General features: G+C 38.1%; 1 protein-coding gene across 1 annotated transcript in view; it reads right to left on the minus strand.

Annotated features, from left to right (window-relative positions):
• The window catches only part of PCNX2 (pecanex 2), a 156,032-nt gene that overhangs the window by 98,131 nt on the left and 34,083 nt on the right, over nt 1-23,818 (minus strand). Inside the window, exons 9-15 of the mRNA XM_027657281.1 lie at nt 18,633-18,768; nt 15,386-15,528; nt 13,905-14,058; nt 13,778-13,810; nt 7,520-7,691; nt 2,511-2,621; nt 844-935 (exon numbers count right to left, since the gene is read on the minus strand). Coding sequence (XP_027513082.1) covers nt 844-935; nt 2,511-2,621; nt 7,520-7,691; nt 13,778-13,810; nt 13,905-14,058; nt 15,386-15,528; nt 18,633-18,768 — 841 coding nt within the window. The remainder of the gene's footprint in view (nt 1-843; nt 936-2,510; nt 2,622-7,519; nt 7,692-13,777; nt 13,811-13,904; nt 14,059-15,385; nt 15,529-18,632; nt 18,769-23,818) is intronic.

The following is a 23,818-nucleotide window of genomic DNA, read 5'->3' on the forward strand; positions in this document are numbered from 1 at the left end:
GGGGAATGCAACTGATGCTTAAAAAACTGAGAAGGTAGCAGATACAGTGAATGTAGAACAGGTTTTTCCACAAATCCTCCAATACTAGGCATAGAGAAGAGTTGGTGAAATTAACAGATCAGTTTAAAACCAATGAAGGACAGTACTGCTTTGCACTGAGCCCAGTGAACATCTGGAATTTGCTGGCACAAAATTGTGGTGACAGACAGGACCAGCACATTCAGGAAGGGACTTGGCAAATTCATAGACAACAAGTTGACAGACACCAAATGAAATAATCACACTCTCCAACATCCCTAATGTAACAGTTGTGTGTACTGGAGGAATACTAGGGAAAAGAGTGGCAAACTCAGTCATCTGGCTTGCACCAAATTCCTAAATCGCATTTCCTTGCAGATGCAGACACATTACTGGGTTAGATGGCCCACTTGTATGCTCAAGTTGGACATTTAAGCTCTTAGGCACACTATTATGAAGCAACAACAAAAACCTTACTAGGAATTTTGATCAAATTCAGCCTGGCTTGTGCAGGTCAATAGAAGCTGCAGTTTTTTAAGTCAAGGCTGCTATTCGTCCTTGTAGAGAAAATTCAGTGGATCATTTCAGACTGATGCATGTAAGAGGTAAACAGTCACAGGTATTAGACACACATTTACTTCAGAATTTCTACTACAGTTTCAGTCTATTTCAGTATAGCTAACAGGTGGAACCTGAAGCATGGCTTGCAAAGCTTATCTTGATAAACAACGGCAATGTCAGATCAAACAATGCTGGTCTCCCTAGACTATATGAATTTTCAGCTTGAAATTTTGAATTTTTTACAGTGTTGCTTTTTTGGCTTACCTTCACTGCACTGAAGCAGAAAGCATATAGGACAATCACAACAACAAAGCTTCGGGAAATGCTGTATAGCGCAGATACGAACCCAGCAGCAGCTGAAATACAGAAATTACACGTTAGTTAATTTCTTCTTAAATGAGAACATGCAATCAAAAGAAAAAATGAAACAGCTCTTGCATTACTAGAGGTATAGAGATTTAAATCAGATATCATAAAGCTAGATATTAACACCTTCAATGCCCCAAAGAAGCTCACAAAACTGTTTACAGCTAAGACTGAAAGGCCGATGCTACGACACTTCCTGTTTTTTCCATTTTCCTGAGGTCCCATACTATTCTCTGTTGTTACTGAACATTATTTTGCCAAAATATCAGTATGCCTCTTCATGTTGGTGCCAAGGAGGAATGCAATGATCTACAGAACTGGCAGTTTTCTAATCAAACTCCATGTGAAGTTTTCCTCCTTCTCTTTGCTCCTGAGGCACAGGCTCTGGTGTCATCTAAAAGCATCCTAACTTGCTCAGTCAACCATGTTTTGCACCATATCAAGACACATAAACGAATAGAGAGAGAGAAGGACACCAGAAGATCTCTTGCTATCACCTCCTTCGAGGGTTTCCAGAAGGCAGGTAGGAAAAGCTGTCAGACAGAATCAGGAGTTCCAAAGTCTCAGCAATGGAGACATAGGGGCTGCAAAACCATGCTGTAATTAGGGTTCAACATACACTGGAATCAATCATCATTATGATGATGAACACTTTATATGACACATTATTTCCTGCAGGTCCACTACGGAATTTATAAGACAAAAAGCAAAACATCCCTATCATATATGATAGTTTCAACCAGTTGCCAAAGCCTATGTCTACAGCAGCAAGCGGAATGATGCAGCAAGGGTAGGTCTGTGGAATGAGAGGTGCTAAGCACGTCATATCCGTGATATACATGTTTGAAAAGCCCTACTGAAGACTGTCCTTAGTCTGGTCCCACAGATTGTATGTTCATTAGTGTTCAGAGTGCAACAGATGCACCCTACAGTTTCATCCAAATGGAATCCAGTTTGCATACTCTGCCATCATTCCATGATGCAAAACATGTGGTAAATGGGAAGAAGGAGGAACTTTGTTTCTAACTCAAAATAAGATAACAGTGTAGATGGATCTCAGTCATCTCTGTTACTTAAGCCATAATGAAAAAAAAAACCAAACACACTACCAGTAAAAAATCCCAATGTATCATCTCTCAAGGGCCTTCTTTACTCTCTGACTGAAATAACATCAAAAAAATCATCACGTATCTTGTCAATATGCCTTACTATGGAAAAATGCAAACTTTGTTTTTATTTTCTAAATGGAGTTAAAACAGAAAAAAAATTCAAAGGTTTTCTTTTTTAATAAATATAGTAAGAGTCACATCAGACATGCCAAGAAAGAGTTCTTTGATATCAACCAAATTCTGCAGCCTATAGCACAATTGGTATACAATTTTTCAAAAAAATAAAAAAAGAAATCTAATAAAGTGGGTCTTATTAGTATTCACCCCACTATCAGATGAATACTGTCAGCTGTTTGAGCTTTAACATGCACTGTGCTTTGAAAAATGCAATAATATATTCTAATCTAAGGTTATAAGTCCAGAAAGGGATCACTCAGGCTTCAGATTGCTACTTACCAGAACCGCCAAAAAGCAACATATCTATTTGTTCCAAAAGATATATGCAGAAGGTGTTGATTTGAGGGAAAAGTCCAAGGAGAGAAATTGCAGGAAAGCAATATAAAAACACTAAAGGAAAAAAAAAGTATTTTAGAACACAGTCATACATCTCAATATATGGAAAACAGAGATACATCTTACCAGAATAAGAAATTGTTGCCATAAATTCTGAAAACTTTTCAAATGACCATACCTTTACCTTAGCAGCAGTGATTACACTTTCCTTCTCATGCATTCAAAACAATGTTATTTTACACATAAGAAACTAAAGCTCAGGGGTTAACTTTAAGATTTAGTTTGGATAAAAGCAGTGGCAGAGAAAATAGCATTATCTAGCCTCCTTAATGCTTCTCAAATAATTTCAAAGTTATATTTGTTCCTTTTAAAGTACAGAAATTGTAATTTGCAGACTTTGGAACTTCTTCCTTAAATCTGAGATTGTTTACGTGCACCTATAACAATTCAATATAAACAAAGAAAAAATACTTTAATGGCTAAGATTCTAAATACCTTGGCTATCACAATATCTTGCCTCTGCCAGAAATCGACAGCAGACACTTATAGCAGCCCATAAAAATGGGACAAATCTATAGTGAAACTTCCCCAGAATATTGCCCCAGCTTCCAGACATATGGACTTTAACTCTGCAGTAGGGAAAGAACACTAAAAACAGGAAAGAAACTCAGGGGTAAAATCTAGTCTGAAAACATTACATACTCTCTTTCTAAACAGAAATGCTGATTTAAATGGTTGCCTTACAGTCAAGAAAAAGCAGGAGTCATAATTCTATCTTTTGTTCTGTTCATTTTCAGCTACTCCTCCTTCCCATCCGTTTACTCTTAGCTCCACCATAGAAAATGCTAAGCAAGGCTGTCTAACAAAGCATTTAAAAACACACTTGACCCAAGTCTCCAATACTGTAAACTTTCAAGGATGCATGCACATGTTTAATCATACCCTTACGGCTTCATTACACTAGTACCAGAATGTTCTGTGTGGTGATGGACAGAGATGTGTGTCAGTCACTCTTTCTTGTAAACAAGTATGTGTTTGTTACTTTTTATATGTTAGGAAGACTGTATCCTATTCATTCTCAGAAAAAGTAAATTAAACAAATCACAAGTACAACTTATTCCCCTTCTCCCCAGTCAGATTTTTAAAGGTAACAATAGGATTTATGTTCTTTGCTGAACGCTAATTTCACATTTCCCAGCTCATTTTACTAATGAATCTTGTGCTAAAGGGAAACAATGCACCAAGTTTGATCTGACAGCTTTTATCTTCCTCTTCTTATATACTACTGCTATCTAATATTGTAAATCTTGCTGAGGAAGTCAAACACAGGAGAAAAAATGACTTGCTCAAGTGTTTTAACACAGACAGCACTCGCTTAAGTATACTCACATTCACAATGCACCCTTAAACACTACTTCCTGCTGCTGGTACAAATGACACATTTGTAAGAAAATGACGAAATACGGTCATCGCAATCTTTTATATGCAAATGTCAACATTAATTTCCTCTTCTTTTATTACTCTGCACTTTTTTAGATATTCCCCCAAACCATACCAAACCAAGCAAGGACCGCTCTTGAAGATGGACAATGGCATGACAGAACAGAAAATTGCTTAGCAGGCCGTATAGAACCTGCCATGGGATCAACTGTCCCAAAAACTCACTGCTGAAACTCATAGGTGATCTTGTTCCTCGGACAACAGACTAGCAGAACTGCCAGAATCATCTTAGACTACTGACTTACAGTCCAAATGACTGCCTGTGCTGTAGCAACCTCGGAAAAAGTGGAATAAGAGCAGTGGAAGGAAGGATGAGATTAGACGGTTGAAGTACACCAAAATACAAAGAGACAAATGTAAACAAGGAGGGAAAAGTTAGTTGACTTCGAAATTGTCCTCAGCTCACCCCCTCTATATTAAGACCTTGAACAATCCTAATAACTTCTTTAGCTAAGGCAGCTTTGTTTATCTCATCCTGCACAAAGGAGTGCAGAGAGGAAAATAAACAGTTTGCCACCTACAAAAAGATGGAATTTAGGAGCATTAGCATCCTTTGTGGGAAAGAGACAATAAAAGTAACTGAGTAATCCTTCAGAATTAGAGAATTTGTTTAAGCATCACACATCATGCAAGGTGTTCTTCAAGAACACCTTGAAGACCTGGACCACAAAGAGATGCTTATGTGACCTGCTGGCATTTAACATCCCAGTTCAAAGGTTTCCTCTAAACAAACACCTATCAAAGCAATGTAAGAGGGTAACACAAATTTTAACTCTGGAAAATTTGGGTCTTTTGAGAAATGTAGAATGGCAATGTCACTGCAAACATTTTAGAAGTTTAGAAAATTATTAACTAAAAAAAAATTACATATTTGAGTATTAGTCCATTTGCTGTGTAATAATACATATTTTTTTCACAAGGAAAAACAAAAGCATTATTTCAGGGAGAAACAGTCTTTTTGTTCTCCCACTCTTGAACATAGCAGAGGATAATATTGATCGGCTTCCTTCCCCCGAGAGAAATTTGTTAAAAGTAGCAGGCAGAGGACTTGCTATCACAAAATTTTGTCACCACCTGATACCTAGTCTTCTGAGATGTCTGCCAAATAACTGCATCTGTTGAATGTTTAAATGATTTCATCACAAGAACTATAATACGCTAAGTGCGTAACTACTTCTATCACTAATCACACCTGTAGCACCCAGTGACTGAGGTTGGCTCTTTCTGTACCTTTATTTGCACTTCATGTGTTAATGTAGCAAAAATAACGTCAGTTGAAATAAGAAATTCAAGATGAAAACCACAGGTAGAATTAAAGTCATGACTTCCTAACTAATGTAATTATAAATCAATAGCAGAAATACCACCAATTTAAAATAAAACAGAATCATATCATAAGTAGGTTGCCTGCAAAGAAATGGACCTGTTAAAAACCCCATTTGTAAGTAATTAGGTTACACATCTAACAAATTTCCAATTATTTCCTTTTATAATCTTGTTGCAAGACTTTTATCAGAGTATGCTATGCAGCATCACGTTAGTTCCGTGGTAAGTTCTTTATGTTTTCCATCCCTTTTGCTTCTTACCATAGTAAACACCTGAAATAGAAGACTTTTCCTTTCATTGGTATTTGTAATGTACAGTCAAAAATCCCTTGATTTCCAAACATAAATTCTGAATATGACAATAAATTTTGATAAAAATATAAAGTCACCATAACATGATAAACCAACAGAAAGAGATCAAAAATACCTGGCGAATAGGCACAAATGCAAAACAATAGTAACAGTTCATTGGTATGCAGTGGGACTGACTTTCCCCCTGATTTTATTGCCCAAACCAAACACTTCAATACCTTCATTACCTAAGAGATTCTATACTCAAAGTGCAGCAAGATGCTGGAGGATGCCAGACTGCCATGGCTTACAGAGGTAAATGCACTGTGAACACTTGTAAGGATTCATGGCAGCCAAAAGTTGGGGCTCCCATAAAGACAAAGTAAGGAAGAGCCAAAGCATGGCACCAGACATCACTTGAACAAACATACCTTGAAAAACAAGAACAGGGGACAAGCAAAGGGAAATGGTTTCTTCTCCCCAGATGCTAGCTGGGGAAATGAGCCTGTATTTCCTCTCTCCCCCACCTCCTCCAGGCTGTTTCAAGAACATGCTCTGCTATCTCTTTTGAGGCCAGCCAAAATTAACACATTTATAACCACATTTCATTTTCTTATACTGGTTGCTATAGTTTTTCATTTATCTCTATCCCAAGTGTCATCTAAGATTCTTGTTGAATTATTTATCAGCAGTTTTACTGCTAACCTTTGACAGACAGAGAAAAGAAGATTTAAGAAGAAACTTTAATGAGACCAAAGGAAATGAAATAATGAAAGAAGCTAAGTAAAATAAGTGAGATGCAAGTCTTCATATTCCCTGGTTTCTAGTCTGAAGAATTGGGAGTCAATGTAGCCATATAAAGGACGAGGAGGCTTTCCTAAAACGGTATGCCTTTCAGGGAGTAATAGTCTGACTTGAGTACAGCAAAATGCAAGTACAAGAGTCACAGGTGAACAAAGACCTCAAAGGTCATGCACTCTATATCACAAAAAGTTTTTTCTTCTACTACAATAGGTTTTCCGGGTTCTAAATTCACAAACCAACAGGCAATCTTTGGTACACTACAACACAGTTTTTGGGCAATTTTCATCACTTTAACAGTAAACTTTACATCTCCTACCTCATACTTTAACAGTGTTGCACTATTGACATGAGTCCAGTTCAGCACTTGTATCTGTGACACAACTGGTGTAACATTGCAGTTATAGAGTGCAAGCGTGGTGTCCAACAGGAAGAAGTGTCCTGACAGAACAGGGTAATGTCAGCTGTGGCCACTCCAAATTAGTGCTAAGGGATTGTCAGACCTGTTTGAGGGTAATGACCTCAAAAGATGATTCCAAAAGGAAACAGGTTGAAAGCTACTGCAGAGTGGTTGCTTCACACCATCTGGTCACATGGACAGTATGATTAAACTAAACCAAGAAAAATCGTGTTCTTCATGAGCAGAAGAATGCCCACCTGAGGACTGGGCATGGATTAGCTTCCACGCATTACATTTAAAACTCAGTTTATTCTGCAATAACTGATCCATACAGAAAACCCCTTAAAAAGAGTAACTGCATTTCACAGAAGATGTCTTTTGCTAATAACATCAGTGACTGTTAGTTTTCTATGGAGACATTTCTATGATCCTCATTTCATAAAGAATTCCTTTTACATGAGGGAAGGCTGCCAGCTGCCCCCATCCCTGTCTTAAGTAATTGCAAACGTTTCTATCAATTTCACTTGGAGTTGTGCCTTCATAAACGTGCATTTGACTGCCAACACAGAAAAACATATACTTCCCCAGCTAACACTTAATTCATTTTTATAGTCCTAGGAAAAATACTGACTCACCTATTACATGGTCTCGGGCTGACTGGAGAGATCTAGGCGAAAAGAGCTTCAAGCCATACATTGTATAAACAGGAGGATTAGTGTCTTTAGATCCAGCATCTAGCAGCAAAATAAGGCCACACAGTATACAAAAATATACAGGTCTGCTGTAGATTATGATTTTATTGTGTCCCTGGAAGAAAAAAGAAAGAATCTGAATTTTGTATTCATTCTCCTACTGTGCACACTGCATTGAACTAGAGAGAGGGTCAGGGGTCAGACAAAATATTTTAATGACTTATACATAATAATTAGCAATAAAAATGCTACAAGGTACTTTTTCTTCTCCGGAGAAAAACTTTCAAAAGTCACAACGAGCAGTTAAGACTGACTTCAGCAATCATTTACGCTTTTGAAAATCTTATCTTCTGGACCTTTCAAAACATACTAATTGCAGGAGCCAAGTAAAAAAATAAAAAAATAGTAGACCACCTCCTAGGTGCAGTGTGAGACATGGAGATTGATTTTTTTGCATCAATACAATTTAATTTTTTTGTTACTTTTTTTTTTGTTACTTGACAGCAAATCAGCATCCCCTCTGGAGGGAGTGACACTTATCAGCAGTTTCTGGTCTGCCTCTCATGAAGCACTTTGAAATGATGATCCAAAGGAATCAGGATGTGAAAGGATTCACATCTGATGTCTTTCATGCACATCTTTCACACAATTGATCCTCACTAATCCTATAAAACACTGCTGTGGGGCTATAGGCCAGGGAAACTAACAGACACTTAAGAAAAATCTAAATAGTTCTCCTGGTAGCAAGTTAAGGGTAACTAAGACATTTTAAATGCTGATGAGCGAAAAGATTCCTTGAGTGTGAAAAGCCAGGAGCAAGTGACCAGAACCCAAGTTTGCCTTGCATAAAGCTGCTGTGCAACTGTTCTTATTTGTAAAATGCAATTCAAGTGAGTACAATAAAAGATTATGTCTTTTTTGAGTCCACTTACTTACTTGAAACAGCAGCTGTATTTGTTTGGCTGTCAGCCAAGCTCATGTGTTAGCATTGCTATTAACTGATCTGTACTGTCTTTTGGGATCAATCAGTTAACAAGGAGGCAGACTACAGGGAACTCAAGGGCTTATATCACATCTCACATCCATGGAATATGAATATAGTCAGAGACAGAAATCCTTGCTGTTTCATCAGTTTCAATTTTATGAATGCCTTTTTTTTTTTTTTAATAGGACACATGTCCATGAAATAATCCGTGGAGAATTGGAAAAATAAAAATCTGACCTTAAAAAAGAAAGATCACTTAAAATATTACTTTCTGGCATTTTTCAGATTTCAGCTCATTTATCTTAAATATGATCTGTGCTTAGGAAAAGAAACCAATAAAAATATACCTAAAAAATTGTTTAACGTTTTATATCCTGATGTGCACTCCAGATCAAAGTCTATTTTCTTGTGATGTTACATTCTTATCTTACCTCTTAAACTATGGCACCCAGTTTTATCTTTCCATGGCAGTTATTTGAAGGCAGTTGGGTAAGACAGAGTTGATGATTAGAAGTCCAGAGGTTTAACTCCACACACCTTGCAGTTCCACACAGAACACTGACACACTCAATTAGGTTTACCGTGTATATTTGACTCTTACTTCTGAAGTAGTTTATAGGGCATTGGGTGAAGAACTGGTTGAAGGGCAGGCAGAGCTCAAAGAGCTGTAGTGGAAGGGGCCACATCTGGCTGGTGACCTGTCACCAGTGGAGTTCCTCAGGGCTCAGTTCTAGGGCCAGTTCTGTTCATTATATTTATCAGCAATCTGGATGCAGGAATGCACCAGTAGCAAGTTTGCGGAAGACACTAAACGGGGGGTGCTGTTGACTCTGTTGAGGGTCAGGAAGCTTTGCAGAGAGAACTAGAGAATTTGAAGCATTTAGGCAGTGTTTAATGTGATAACATGCTGGATTCTGCACCTAGGATGGAGTAATGCTGGGCACAAGTATAAGTTGCAAGAGGAGTGGCTGATGAGCAGCCCTGCAGAAAGGGATCTGTGGGTGCTAGTCAGCAGCAGGTACAGTGTGAGTCACCTGTGAGCCTGGGCAGCCAAGAAGGTAAACCACCTCTGATTCATCAAACACAGCATAACCAGCTGGACAAAAGACGGGATTATTCCTCTGTACTCAGCATTGGTGTGGCCCCACCTTGAGTGCTGTGTGCAGTTCTTGGCCTCACAATTTAAGAAGGATGTGAAGGTCCCTGAAGACATCCAGAGGAGAGCAACAAAGCTGGTGAAAGGGTTGAAAGTAATGTCCTATGAGAAGCAGTTAAGGACTTAGGGCTTGTCTAGTTTGGAAAGGAGACAAGGGTGAGGGGCGACCTCATTGCGCTCTACTTTCCTGAGGAGGGGAAACTGAGAGGGAGGTGCTGATCTCCTCAGGTTTCCTGAAAGCTGCAATATGTGAGCAAATACTACTTCCCTATTTTTCAGGTGGTAGTGGAGAATGAGACAAAATCTTGAAAAGGAAATCTTCCCTATGATCAGATCAACAGGAACAAAGCAATGCAGCAGCAATGCTCTCAGGACAGTGGCTGCACAGCTGTTGCACTGCTTGGGATGCACTGGAGATGAATGAGCTTCCTAGAGCACAACAAATACTCCAGTCCTTACCTATGACATCACTGTCATTTACATCCTTCATTTGAGGGACAGTACATTTCATTTTTTAAGGTTTTAGAAACAAACAAACAGAGAAATAGGAGCAAAGTCCTCTTGCGCCTGCCATTGACAAGCCAAGCTACATAGCCCTTCACCAAAATAGCATGTGGTAGCACAGCTTGTTTCAACTAGATATTTTAGATATCAAGGGCTTATTTTGTTTTACTAGACAAGCTCACTAGACATGCAAGACTGATGTCATCTTGGTGAAATTACTCTACTCTGAATTCTCCTTCAGAAGAATTTAAATAATGAAGTACAATTTCTTTTATATTTTACAACTCATTTGTTGAACAACATTTTTTCCTTCATTGATAAAAGTTTCAGTGAAAAATCTTCCTTTCCCTAAGTCTGATAAAAAAATGTCACTGGCTTTTTCAAGTCCATATTTCTCATTAATACGTTTCAGAAACATATTCACATCCTACCAACACAACACTGGTGCACATCATACTTTAATAAAAATATTAAGACTTTCGACAAAGACAGAATAATTTCAAACACTTCTATTTAGTAAAGCAGCAGTTTTGACTGCAAAGCATTTTTAATGGGAAAATTTTAGAAAGATCTAATGACACTTTTTTGTTGTTGTTTGTGGGTGCACACATGCAAGAGGAAAAAGACAGAAGGCTTTTTATAAAAAGAAATGTGCATGTGCTCAGTTCTACAGAAGAGCTTACAAAGACAAATTAAAAATACTTTTAAAGTGCCTTATGGGATTTATGAAACTGCCTATAGTAGCTACACAACCGAGTTAGCTATCTGCTTTGGCAGGTAATGGGACCAAGACAATGAAGTTATGTAAGAGATTCTCTAAATCTTGTTAAGAGCATGACTGCAATCTTTCAAGCTCAAACGCCTTTGTAAGCCTGAGCTAGATCCTGAGCTATACAGGTCTCTTGTGAGGGACTTACAGACAATCTCTCCTGATCTTTCTATATAGCCATTTACTAAATGTAAAACCTTGTCAAGGCTTTGCCTAAAACCCTGAAATGCACATGACAAGGATCTATTGGATCTCTGAATTTAATACCCTGCAGTCACTAGGATCTCTCTTCTATCATGTCATTAACAACAAAATATACCACACTTAGGATGGACTTGATTTTATTCTCTCCACCATTCCAGTGAGGAGAATGTTCCCAAATTTCACCATCCCAGAACCACGTACCCCTGTGTAAACAGCAACTAAAGGCCACCACCTACCAGTGGATCAGAACTGGAAAGGCTAAAGCACCAGCTGACAGTAAAATTAGACTCTCATCTTCTAGCAGCCAAGGGTTCAAAATCAGCAAGTGAATACATTGGCACTCTGAAGGAGTTTAGAACAAAAGCTTATGCGTCTCTAGGCACTGTGTTTTCTGAATTCACTGGATGCTATTTGAAAGCAGTCTTTCAAAATGGTACAGGCTAGAGATGACAAACTCACATCAAACAGTAACAAACACTGCATGTGAGAGATAGGGAAGAAGCTTGGAACCTCCTCAGCAGGCATGGATAACATAAGGCATCAGCAGCTACTCATGGATCCACAAACAGAACTTAATTCAGTGTGCAAATATCTGAGGTTTATGATGGTTTGTTTCACACTGAAAAATCTCATCTGCATTTTCATTCATGGGCATGGTACAGTTCATTCTTTAACCCCGCTGCTGTTCTGCATCCTCACATTAACATCAAGAGATGCTACACTCTTTAATTTTAATGTAGTCACATGAATTATGAAAGAGTACATGGAGTATCTTTTCTCGCCTTCGTGTTGTCCTATTTTTGAGGTGCTTAGCAGCTCAAGCAAGCCTTTAGAAATACCTATGGTGTTAAAGAGATACAACGTAGAAATAGCTAATCTTCCATTTTACCATAACCCCTCCCACCTTTAAAACTCTTAGTGGAAAAACTCTCTAAATTTTATTTCCACTGGAGTTTGCATGGTGCACCAAAAAGTTTGCAAGAAAGTATCCCTGATAAAGTTTTAGGAAGATGGGAATAAACCTATTGTTACTTCACTACACTGCTGCATGACTTACAGAATACAATATGGTGAATAACACCTGTAACAATATAGTGGGAGCCTGAAATCCAAACCTGGATTCTGCACAAAAACTGTTCCATTTAAACTCTAGTTTATGTTCAATACTACAAAAAAATATGGGCTAGATAGGTTTATAATGAAGTTTTGATTAAACTGTTTGCCACCCATTTTAAACAAATGTACATGTTACTAATGTCTGATTAAGTGCAAGTTATTTGATTACAGTTCACATAATTATGTCTAGACACATGCCAGTTGGACTGACAAATAATATTACTTTAGTCACCAAAAACCCCAACTTTTCACTGAGGTTGGAATATTTCTATAATATATTGAAAATATTACCCTACAATGTGCAAGTTCCTGTTTATTAGCTTTCCCTACTTTTTATGCAGACAGACGTTTCCTGTGAATGCATTATAATCAAAACCATCATAAGTTCACCCCGTAATAACTGGAATGAAAAAGAAACTGAGAATCTTCTGAAATCCATCTTAGTGAAGTGTGTAGCAGACATTTGTGAATAACCTCCATTTCAAGTTCAGCCTGTATTTCTAGCCTTTAAACTGACAAAAATAATTGCTCCCTGCCAAAGGGAAACTATCCAAAAGACCTGAACTTTTCAACATGCCAGTTTTGAACCCTGAGGGAAGAGAGGGTGCCCTCAAAAACATTCAAAGAGCTAAATAAGAAATGTGAGCAACTAAGCATCCAGTGTAAAAGCAAGAAAGGGACTTTATGACCACTGAAATGTCTTCCAAGATCCTCAAACCAAAAATGTTGAGACACTGTGACAGGTGAAGTGGTAAGGTTGCAGTTGCAGGATGATGCCTCTAAACCAGTACTGCAACGAGGACAGACTTGTTCTTCACAAAGGTGTTTGGCACTGTCAGAGTTCAGTTTCATAGATACACTCAACACTCAACAGACAAACAGCAACCAGCAAGGATCCTTACAGCCTACATTCACCCAAAGACTTGGCCGTTTCTTCAGGAAACAAGCAGAAATACTGTGACCATATTATAAAAAAAAAGAAAATACCTTTGTCATTTGATGAGCTAAAAATACTATTGATAGATACATATGCAATACCAGATTTAAAAATTTAAAAAATCAATGCCCCAACAACAACAAAAACAAAAAAAAGACCCAACTGGCCAACAACTGAGCTGCTAATCTGAAGATTTTGCTCTTCTGCTCTTTTCAGTTTCTACTTCTAAAGGAAAGTAAAGAAAATCCTTATCTGATGCCACAGGACTGAACATCAGCAAACTACTTCAGATGAATTTGTTTTACTGCATATTTCAGCTTAAAGAAATAGCATTTTTCTAATATGAGTGATAAATTCAAACACCTTAAAAATAATTAAACCTTGTACAGAGTCTCAAAATCACAGGCAACATCTTTTTCATTTCCACAAATCATGTAGAACAGCAAACTACTAACACCTGTATTTCACCGAACAACCGTTTCACATTACACAAGTGATAATAAAGACTTGTTATACTGGTTGAGACTTACATGTATTGGTGAAGCAGGATCAGGCTGAACACTCTAAAAACAAAACAGAAAAAAGTTTGCTTGCAGACTTTTGCCTTCAAAGAAGTTAGAAGAGAATTCAGCAATTGGCTATGAACCTGTGTCCTACCTTTAGAAGAGAATACTGGCAGCTGGCCATCACAAGACAGAATAACAGAACCCAAATGTCTTTACAGAAGCCTTGATTCAGAGTCAGGAATCCAAGAAGTGAAACAAGAACTACTAGAAGGACAGCAAATACATTTTCCTTTACATCTTCTGTCCTATGTGAATAAAAGTGTTGGAGAAGTACAAATATTTATAGATTCATTAGAGCAAGGCAGGTGCATTTGTAGTTGATATGAACTGTCAGTGCTGCAGCTATCAGAATTTGCAGGATCTGAGGTTTCGCTCCCATAACTACATTTCCATGTTCAATGGTATTTCACCCCCATGCCAAAAATCTTATCCAAAATGATACCTAAAATGTATAGAAAAAATAGCATACGCACTGAAGTCCAATATCACTTCCAAACTCACTTCCCAATTAGAACTCCACAGTGGAGCTGAATTTGAATGTAGGAAAGTATGCTGATAAAATGCAAACAAACAAAATCATTGAAAAACCAAACCAAAACAACAAACCCCACAAAACCCCACACAAACAACCACAAATAAAACCACCCAAAACACTTTTAAATGAGGAAATAAGACATTCCATTAATGAAAAACATATGTCTGACAACAAAGAATTGGATGAAAGACCAAATTTGTCATCTGATGTTTTATTTGTTTTATCTGTTCTAATAGAATATGGAAGCTGAGATAAAAAGCAATGCTAATATTCAGGCTATAACAAAAGAGTTTATCAGCAGATGTTTTCCATGCAATTGAAACACAGAGAGAAGACACCAAACATAAGTAAGTATCTTCTCTGGGCTTTTAGCTCCCTGACATGTAGCTTGATTTCCGTAGCAGGTAAAATTATCATCCGAAATTTGGCATAGCATCCCCCCCAAAAGCAGAGACAAGAAAGTCAGCAGCCATTACGTATGTAGGCCAACATGTCTGAAAGTCCAAATAGTCCAGTAGATTACCATGCAAGATCTAATAGCAAATAGTACTGCCTGAAGAGTGATGCCAAGACAACAAATTTTCTCTAAACAAATAAAGTTGAACTGGAACAGAGGTAGCAGCTGAAAGATCTCCTCCTGAACACCACTCTATAAATCATTTTCTGTTTTTTAAAGATTAGTGTACTTGGTTTACAACAGCCTAATATCCCTCCATTTCTGATTTTCTCATCAGAAAGCTCAGAAGCACTGAATCTAACAGCTGTGAGTCAAATTACAGGCTATTCTACAAGGCTCATGCTCACATGAATCAAAATCTCTGCTTGAAGATAAAGGGTAGGAAGAATCACCGAAATCAACTCTGAGGAGAAACATTTTCTTCAACTTAAAGAAAAATGCACTTATCTACTCAACCTAAAAATAACGACACTAATAAAAGGCTCACTTTTTCCTTCTCTAGTGGTCTGGATTGCTTTTTGAACATGTGGAGCCACCCACTGCTACGCTACATAGAGCAGCAGTAAAAAAAAAAGCTTACCTGTCCAACAATGCCAACAAGGTAAGTCGATCATACCAGACCTTAATCCATTTGCCAGGGAATACAACAAATCTGTAAAACTGCCTGTTCAGCTTCCGTTGTGCTGAAGAACATGAAGAATCCTCAGGGTCCTGGTTGGGTTGCTACAAAACCAAACCAGAAATACACAAAGATCTCTCACACTGACATATAACTGCCAGAAAAACAGATGTTTAAAAGGCCAAATTTACATGAAGAATTAGATTTTTTTTTCTAGCATATTTACTTTCTTCATTTTAAATTAGAAACAAAAATATCACACCAGCTTAATCACTGCAGATGGACAAAAAATATACCAGTTAATGGAGTTTAACAGTAACAACATGCTTTAAAAATGAATACTAAATAATTATTTAAAAATAATTATTTTTTAGTCCCAATCCAGTGCTTGTCTAAAGTTTCTAATTGAAGATTTTTCACGTATCAGGCTAATTACAGCACAACACAAAAACACACATGACAGGACAAATCCTTAGTTTTAAATTAAAAAAAAAAAATCAAGTAGGCTCTAGGGCCTAGAGATGTGAGTTATCAGCTCTCCTTCCAGAACAGTGCTTTGTTTATCTTTCCTGAGATGCTTTAAATACCACATCAGGTATGCCTCCTCAAGAACAGCAAGAGGAGAAAAAAATTGCAAACAAGCACAAACTGCATAAACATCCCTAGTTTAAGAGCCTCTAATCTTACTATCACAATCATAAATCCATCCTTTTGAATATTGCTTCTGTCAGATTCTAAGGCCTTTTCTTGTCTGTTTGAACTACAGTATTTCAGATCTCCCCAAACTCTACACCTGCACTCCTTCACCAACACTTGTGGGGAGAGAGGCTTATCTACAGACCATTAGCTAAGCCTGCAAAGCTAGACAACAAAAAAAAAACCTCTACAAAGCAGTGATTTCTTTCCAAGGTACAGCACCATTAACTGATTTTATAGAGGGGGGAATCACTTATTCTTCCTTCAAGAAGAATTTGAGATTTCAAATCATTGTGAAGTCTAGTGATTTTCAACCTCCTTCTAGGCAGCCTCCTTTTTCCCCCCCCCCACCTCCACTGCCCTATTAAAGACAACGAATCAATAAATATACCTATAATAGAACTCTAGCAATGTCTATGTTAGAATTATTTACGTTACATTAACTTTCCTATTCAAGGAAGAGGAGTTCTGTGTGAAGTAAATGATTGTCATCTTGAATTGTAACTGTTAGCAAAACAGAGTTTTTTAAACACCTTCTCCACCTCCACAAAGCAATTGGTAATTTTTTTCTCAGATTATTGGAATAATTCTATTCTTCACTTTCCAGGAAAAGGAATTTTACACACAGTTTACACATGACTTAATGCATTACTGTGCATGGCAAACATGAGGTGAAACGGGATAGAGTAAGCTTTGGAGAAAGAAATTCAAGTTTAGGCATTTTATCTCATGCCTCCAATTGACTAAAAGTGTACAACCATGCAGAGGAGCTCAACTGCTACTAGTGCAGGACAATAACTCATGTTTCTGAGGATTGAAACATGCAGGGGGATGTTGGACTATTTGGCATTCTTTCATTTATTAACAATTCCAAGTTATTTAAAAGCTGTGAGACCAACTGGAATCCTTTTACTATGCTGATTTTAAAATCTAAAAGTAGTTTATGTAATCCAAATTTTAATATTTTTATTAACACTTTAAAAAGTAACTTAAATATGGGGTTGGGGCATTTTTAAAGAAAAAACGTGTTTTAAAATATTACAGTTGCTAATACTGGCATAGTTTTGTTATTCTTGGGTCCTCTTACCCAAGAGAAAGTAAAGTGAAACTCAGTGAACCACAATCATTAACTTCACTGGTTTAATGTAGATCAGTCACCATAACTAAATAAAAAAATCAAAACAGTGGCAAAGACTTCATTAAAAACACCCGTGGATCTAATTGTTCAGTCTTCAGAACAGCTTAATGCATATTTAGCTGAGTACATAAGAGAACATTTTGGCTCCTGAGAAACTGTAACCTTTGGATGAAGTTCACCACGTGAGGCTTGCTGTACGTGGGCTGGAGTCAGACTTTTGAGCCACATTTGGGAAACTCAGATTAGCCCTGAGCAAGTCACTAAAGTCTAACTGTGCCTCCTATCAAAAAAAGGGCTTATGAAAATTCACTTCATAAATTTATGTGGTGTCAGAGACAGCCTGAAACCCTAGCTTCATTGAAATCAATAACAACACTTTTCCTGACTTATGTCAGAATTTCATGTTTAATTAAAAAAAATCCAGAAACCAGGAACTTCTGAAATCACTGTCTGACCTTGCTGCAAACTTGCTATGTGACCTCCAACAATACATTTTACTTCTTAATGGAGCAGTTTTCCCAAAAGAGAAAGGAAAAAAAAGAAGAAAAAGATAAGCATGACAATTGTTCTCTAATTTACAGGCAGTTAACAAGATTATGAATATAATCTGAGCCTTTAGATAGAAGACACTGTCCAAAACTGAAAGACGCAATTTGGGACAATTTTATGATTTTTAATTTAAAATACCTACTTGATCCAAGTTACTTCAGCTTTACATTCCTGTGCAAAATCTAAGATGAAATTTAATTGTCATTTTAATGTTACTCATAAATATCAAACTAGAATTCGCTGTGGATGAGAGAATGGTAAAGGAATTCCTTTTATTATAAAAGAAATTATAAAAACAGATTGCACCCCTAAGCCACTGGTCAGAGACTCCAAACACTGTGTAGTTCATGTTCACATAATACCATGCAAAATGAAATCTGAGGGCCTTTTTCTTTTGCTGTATTGAGGAGGTGGCTTCGACATTCCACAACAGACATTCAGAAGTCTAACTGTCCAACTCGGAAAAGTGAAACCAGACATAAGGTTTTATGATAGTAATGAATCTGGAATAAACACTTCATACTATTAAAATCTGGTGGTGTGTCTAAAATCCTAAGAGCTTGTGTCCTCTTCCAAGTGAAAGAAGACTGAAGAGAGAGCAACTTTTTTGGTGAGAGTCTTTAAGTACTCTCCTAGGACACTACTCAGTATCAGTAGGAAACAACTGAGTTGCATCCATCAATATAAAACACATCTTCTCCCACATGCGCAATACCAGGAAAAGTAGTATAGAAAAATAAACAAAATTGTCTCAGGAACAAGCCTGCAGCATTTGTTTACAGAGCAGTTCATCAAGATGCTAGAAATTCAGATATTACAATGTACCCGTGGGCTTTCTGAAAGGGTCCTTCGTGCCACCATCAGTAGGAGCTGCTGCTGAAGTGCACTTGCTGCTTGATCCCCAGAAGATGGCTCTTGGCTCTCTGAAGTGGTAGTACTAGAGGAGCTGAACTGTATTTCACTGTGCACAGAGGAGAGAAAGGAAAGCGACTGTTTTAAGCAGCAATATTTTCCTAGTATTTCTGAAACATTACAGGAGAAACCCTGTAACTACACTACTGGTTGGCTCACAGGGCATGGGAAACTTCCACGTCCATATCTAAAATCTGGCACAGGCCCACAAAGCAATTAACACCCAAATTCAGATACACTTGGTTTACTACATCCATCACAGAAAAGGAGATACTTCTGTATCACAATTTTTCTCATCCTGGGATGAACACCTGCAATGAATCTCACTTCAGAAGTGCCTTTTTTTGTCCCCTGACAATAATTCAGGTTTAGAGCTGCATATCTACAGAGCAAAACTGCAGGGTTGCTACTGCAGAGATCCTGGAACAGCTTTCCAACAAGCTCACTTAGGTACCAAGCTAGTCTAGTTTCACCTGCACCAAATTCAATGAGTACTAATTTACCCTACTGAGAATACAGGTTACAAGAACTTCCTTCTGGCCTAGCAAGAAGACAACAATACATGAGCTAATTCACATAAGGCGAGCTCAGATATTTTCCATAGTGAGCATGAACTCAATCTTTTTAGTGTTTTTGTCTTGTGTTTACTGCTTTATGGTGTAGGTAGAGCACTTAAACACTTTATTTGAGGAAATCTGCACTTACAGCAGCAGTGCCTGTTGGGTTGCAGAAACAGTGTGTTACCATAACATGACTGACTGGGTTTCAACAAGAACTGTATTGAAATGAAATAATTACTACTTCGGGAAAAGATCTATTTTGAATACTTCTTTTTAATACCCTTCCAAATGCAGTTTATACATCAGGTGCTCTGTTCCAAGCTCATTACCCCCCTGACTCTGGATACCTGCCTTCAGCTCTTAGTCCTTTTCTATCTACATGAGGTGAAAGCACCTCAGCGCTCATGCAAGGTAGAGAATACCTGTTGTTCCTATTTTCCATAAAGACAAGCAGGAAAAAAATAAGAGCAATCTGCACACAGTAAGCCTGGAAGCCTGTGGCAGTGTAAAGATTAAAACTCTTGTCTTGCATACCCTATGCCTGCCCCAAAGGCACCTTATTAATTTTAGTTAACTCATCCTTCTTTGCCTTTAGTTGGCAATTCCCAAAGCCTGTCACGTAACCCTTGCTGAGGCTTTAAAATTGTGGCTGTTCTGCACATAACTGGCTGTTAACTTAAGCTGCAGTGGTTGGCACTGTTCTGGGATAAAGTTCAACATCTGGACAACTCAGAAGCAGGTCTGAAGTGCCACACCAGTAGCTTGAAATGCACACACTCTCTCCTTCTTCCTTCCAGGATTTTCTAGCTCTGCCTGGACCAACAGGAATACCATCAGCCTCGAGATGTCATCAGAAGAGCAATCCCGCCTGTGGTTTCTGAGCCAGGTAGTTTATGTTTTCAAAGCCTTGATTACTATCAGGCTTGGATTCCAGACCTGATATTCAACATCTGCCACTCCAGCAAAGCTATCAGCTGAGTAAAAATGAGAGTACCTGATCCTAATGGCTTCCTCTGCTCTCCCCATTCCTCCTGCTACAGACAGCAGCATGATCTGCTCCACAGAGTCAGGACATCTGTTACATTCCCTTTGGACAGTACTAGGAAATCAGGACATGGTCCAACACAACCCACTTGGCGTCCTAGCCACAAAGAATCCCTCTGTAAGAACCATCTCCTTTGTCAGCAGTCATTAACAAAACAGTACAGAAGGGTTGGGCAGTAATCCAAGATCCTGGATGACAACCAGAAGATGTAGGCAGGAAGAAAGCAGAGGAAGCCTAGAGGCATGCCTCCCGGGAGTAAGATTCCCACAGACATGGACTACAAAATATGTCTTTTGCATATTTTGAAACGTCCTCCTCAAGGGCAACCTTGTCCATTTTGAAGGAAGGCAATGGAGTTGTTTGTTTGTTTCCCTATGATGAGCTACCCTGTTCCTTGTCATTGTGGGTGCAACCCTGGGACTCCCTGTTCACGGCAGGAAAAAGGCAAGTGTAGCCCATGTTACACAGGAAAGCTAAGCTGGGAATTACCATTCAAAAGGCGACCCAACAAAACAGCAGGAGAATAGAACAGTGGTTGCTCATGCCTTCCTAAATAAAGAGTTAATTTTCTCTAAATTTCTGCATTTTTATCTGTATTTCTACAAAAGCCAAAAATATTTCTAGATTGGCCCACATAATTTATCCCACATTCATCAAAACCAGAAATAGCAAAAAGACGGAGTAGAGTACCAAGGGAGTCTTATCAGTTCACAGAAATCAAAAATCTTTTACTCACAAGACTTCTTCTCAGAATAAACTTAAAAGATCAAACCATCTCCCATCAGACTTGAAGATAATCAAAAAGCCAAGAGTGCCTATAATCTGTTTTCTGTTTACAGAAAAAATTCATAGCTCCGCCTATGGCAGAGCAACTGGCTCAGCAACTGGCAGAAGAGTCCACAAGCAGCTAGAACACTGACTGTGGGGAAGAGTTGGAAACTTCATAAGCCTGAAAAGACAATTAGGGCAGAGAAGTTGGGAAGGTAGAGCTAGTAAAACAACTATTACAAAATCAGAATCTGTCATCTGGCCTTCATCAGTCTCATCTCTCTGTATCTTCTTACTCTCTCCTCATCTTCCATTTCCTTCAGCTCCTGTTTGCTGGTTTTTTCTCCTTATCCCTATTTTCCACACAACCTTCTCCTGACATTCGCTTGCTATCTCCCGATGCCAAATCGCTTGCACAGCTACTTAGAAACTGTACATCCCATTTGATGACATTGCTATCACAGTGACAGCAAATACTAGTAAGAAATGCAAGGTGGTGTTTGTGTTTTTGTAACCCTATAAACTAGATTCTATAAATTTATTACCATATATAAATAGGAGCAAACACTCTCTAATCATAAAATCATTATAACGGAGCTGATCGCAGTATAACATGGAATCTTGCTAAATAGAAAATCTGTTCATTTGCAGAATAAATTAATGTTATCAAGATCTGTGACAGTAAACTGCACTGCTAATGTAAGCAAAGGTGTAATTGAACTAAATTTTGAATAATAAATTATTAACTAAAAATAACTAAACATACAACCTATGCAGATCAAATTCAAAAGCTACATAGCACCCTCTACAGATAACTGGATATAAAATCAGGAATTTTTTTCTGGCTCATAATTCCATTTTGTAAGAAACTGAGCAAACTCAAGCTAGTGAAGCAATCATTTAACACAGAGAATGGTTTAATATAACGACATAGGACTGGAAAAAAAATCTTCCTTCTCCCTCTCTGATTAGAATCACAGAATACGCTGAGTTGGAAGGGATCCATCAGGATCATTGAGTCCAACTCCTGGCCCTGTGCAGGACACCCAAGAATCAGTCTGTGATAGTTGCCTTATACGACAGATAATTTGGCCTGAGCCATTCAAATATAACCCAGCCTACGTCAACCCCTTTGTTAGGATTAGCTAGACTTGAGTATGAATACCTCTCAAGGTAAGCTCATTATACAGGCACACCTCAAAGAATTCCCTATTAATAGAGCTGTTTTGCAGGTCTTGGCTAAATTTCATTTTAACCTGCATATAGGAGAAAGGACAGGGAACCATGTCACCAGTGTCACAACAGTCACAGTAATAAAGCACCTTCCTCTTGCTCCTCGTGTACTTAAAACCAGAAAGATCCCACTAGACTGCTTAATACAGCTGTCTGGGTCACTACAAATTTTACCAGTGTGTAATAAATATACACAGCAATAAAAAATAATGTAGCTGAAAGCTGTTTGTAATACTCCCTAAAACACTGCCTTTAGGTGGTGATAAGCAGCTATGGCTGTGAAGTCTGAAGAAGAGCCAGAGAGCAGCTCAGAGTTGGCAATCTCTGGCCCTGCACATTTAACAAGCAGCCACTTCTGTGGTATTGATCTGAGGTGCATCCAAAGTACTTGCCAAACTGAGACCTGAGTGATCTGGCTGTACAAGAACCAGCAAGTACTAAAAACACAGTAGAAACTCCTAACACCCACACTTTTGTGCCCTTTCAAAACACTCGGTTTGCAGCTCAAACGTAACTGTCTGGACTGACATCAAGAGTATTGGATCAACATCAGCTCACCAGTGGCACCTCTGTTACTCAGTGTCATTCCTGGTGTCTTCTTACCACCACCTCAGCAGCTTTACTCCTTGTCACCTAAAAAAGTCTCCCTGCCATCTCGCATCCCAATCTCTTTCAAACCTCATCACACAGGCTTATCACTACATCTCTATTTATTGCTTGTTAGGTCTCTACTAGAAAGCTGCCAGCACTAATCTGACCAGAGTATTGCACAATTCAGGACTGACACTAAAGCCATTAGTTGTGGATGTTGCTTCTTTTAAGCAGTACATGACAGTTCCCAAATGTACTACTGAATAAGAAGACAAACTCAAAAGCAATTTAAAGCATACAAGAAGATTGAAATATGCCAGCAATAGCCACATTAAGACTGGATAATTATGTGACAAATCCAATCATAGCAAACATAGAAAAAACATGAAGAGGAGACACTGTTCACTTTTTTTGTAAGATATTAGTAGTTTCATGAAGAATACAATTAATTCAGAATGTATATGTTAACTTTCCTCAGTGGTTACATCTGAGGAGAGCTCAAGCTAAGGACAAAATCTCTCTTAAATTTTGTTCATACTTTGCTATTTCTACAAACATGTACCTCTACCAATAAAAAGACAGGCTATCCAAGTTTACAGAATGGGAAAGCTGGATGTAGCGATGTACTGACATAATAGACAGAAAGGATATCAAGATCACTGTTAAAGTTTTGCAATAGACTACAAAATGAGCAGTGGTACATATTGAGTCAGCTACTGCAGATGGACAGAAAGGCCTTACAAAGCATGTTCCCAGTGGCATTGTGGTAAATATGAAGGCAGGTGTTAAGAATGGGGTCCTCTTGGTACATTCTTACTTCCCAATATTCAGGTATTTTTATTTTGCTAATAAGCATGTAAATTGATAATATGCAAGCCTATTACATTTCAAAGCTAAGATAA

This window comes from Corapipo altera, unplaced genomic scaffold (genome assembly GCF_003945725.1).
Source record: "Corapipo altera isolate COAL_440 unplaced genomic scaffold, ASM394572v1 2c, whole genome shotgun sequence".
NCBI lineage: Eukaryota > Metazoa > Chordata > Aves > Passeriformes > Pipridae > Corapipo > Corapipo altera.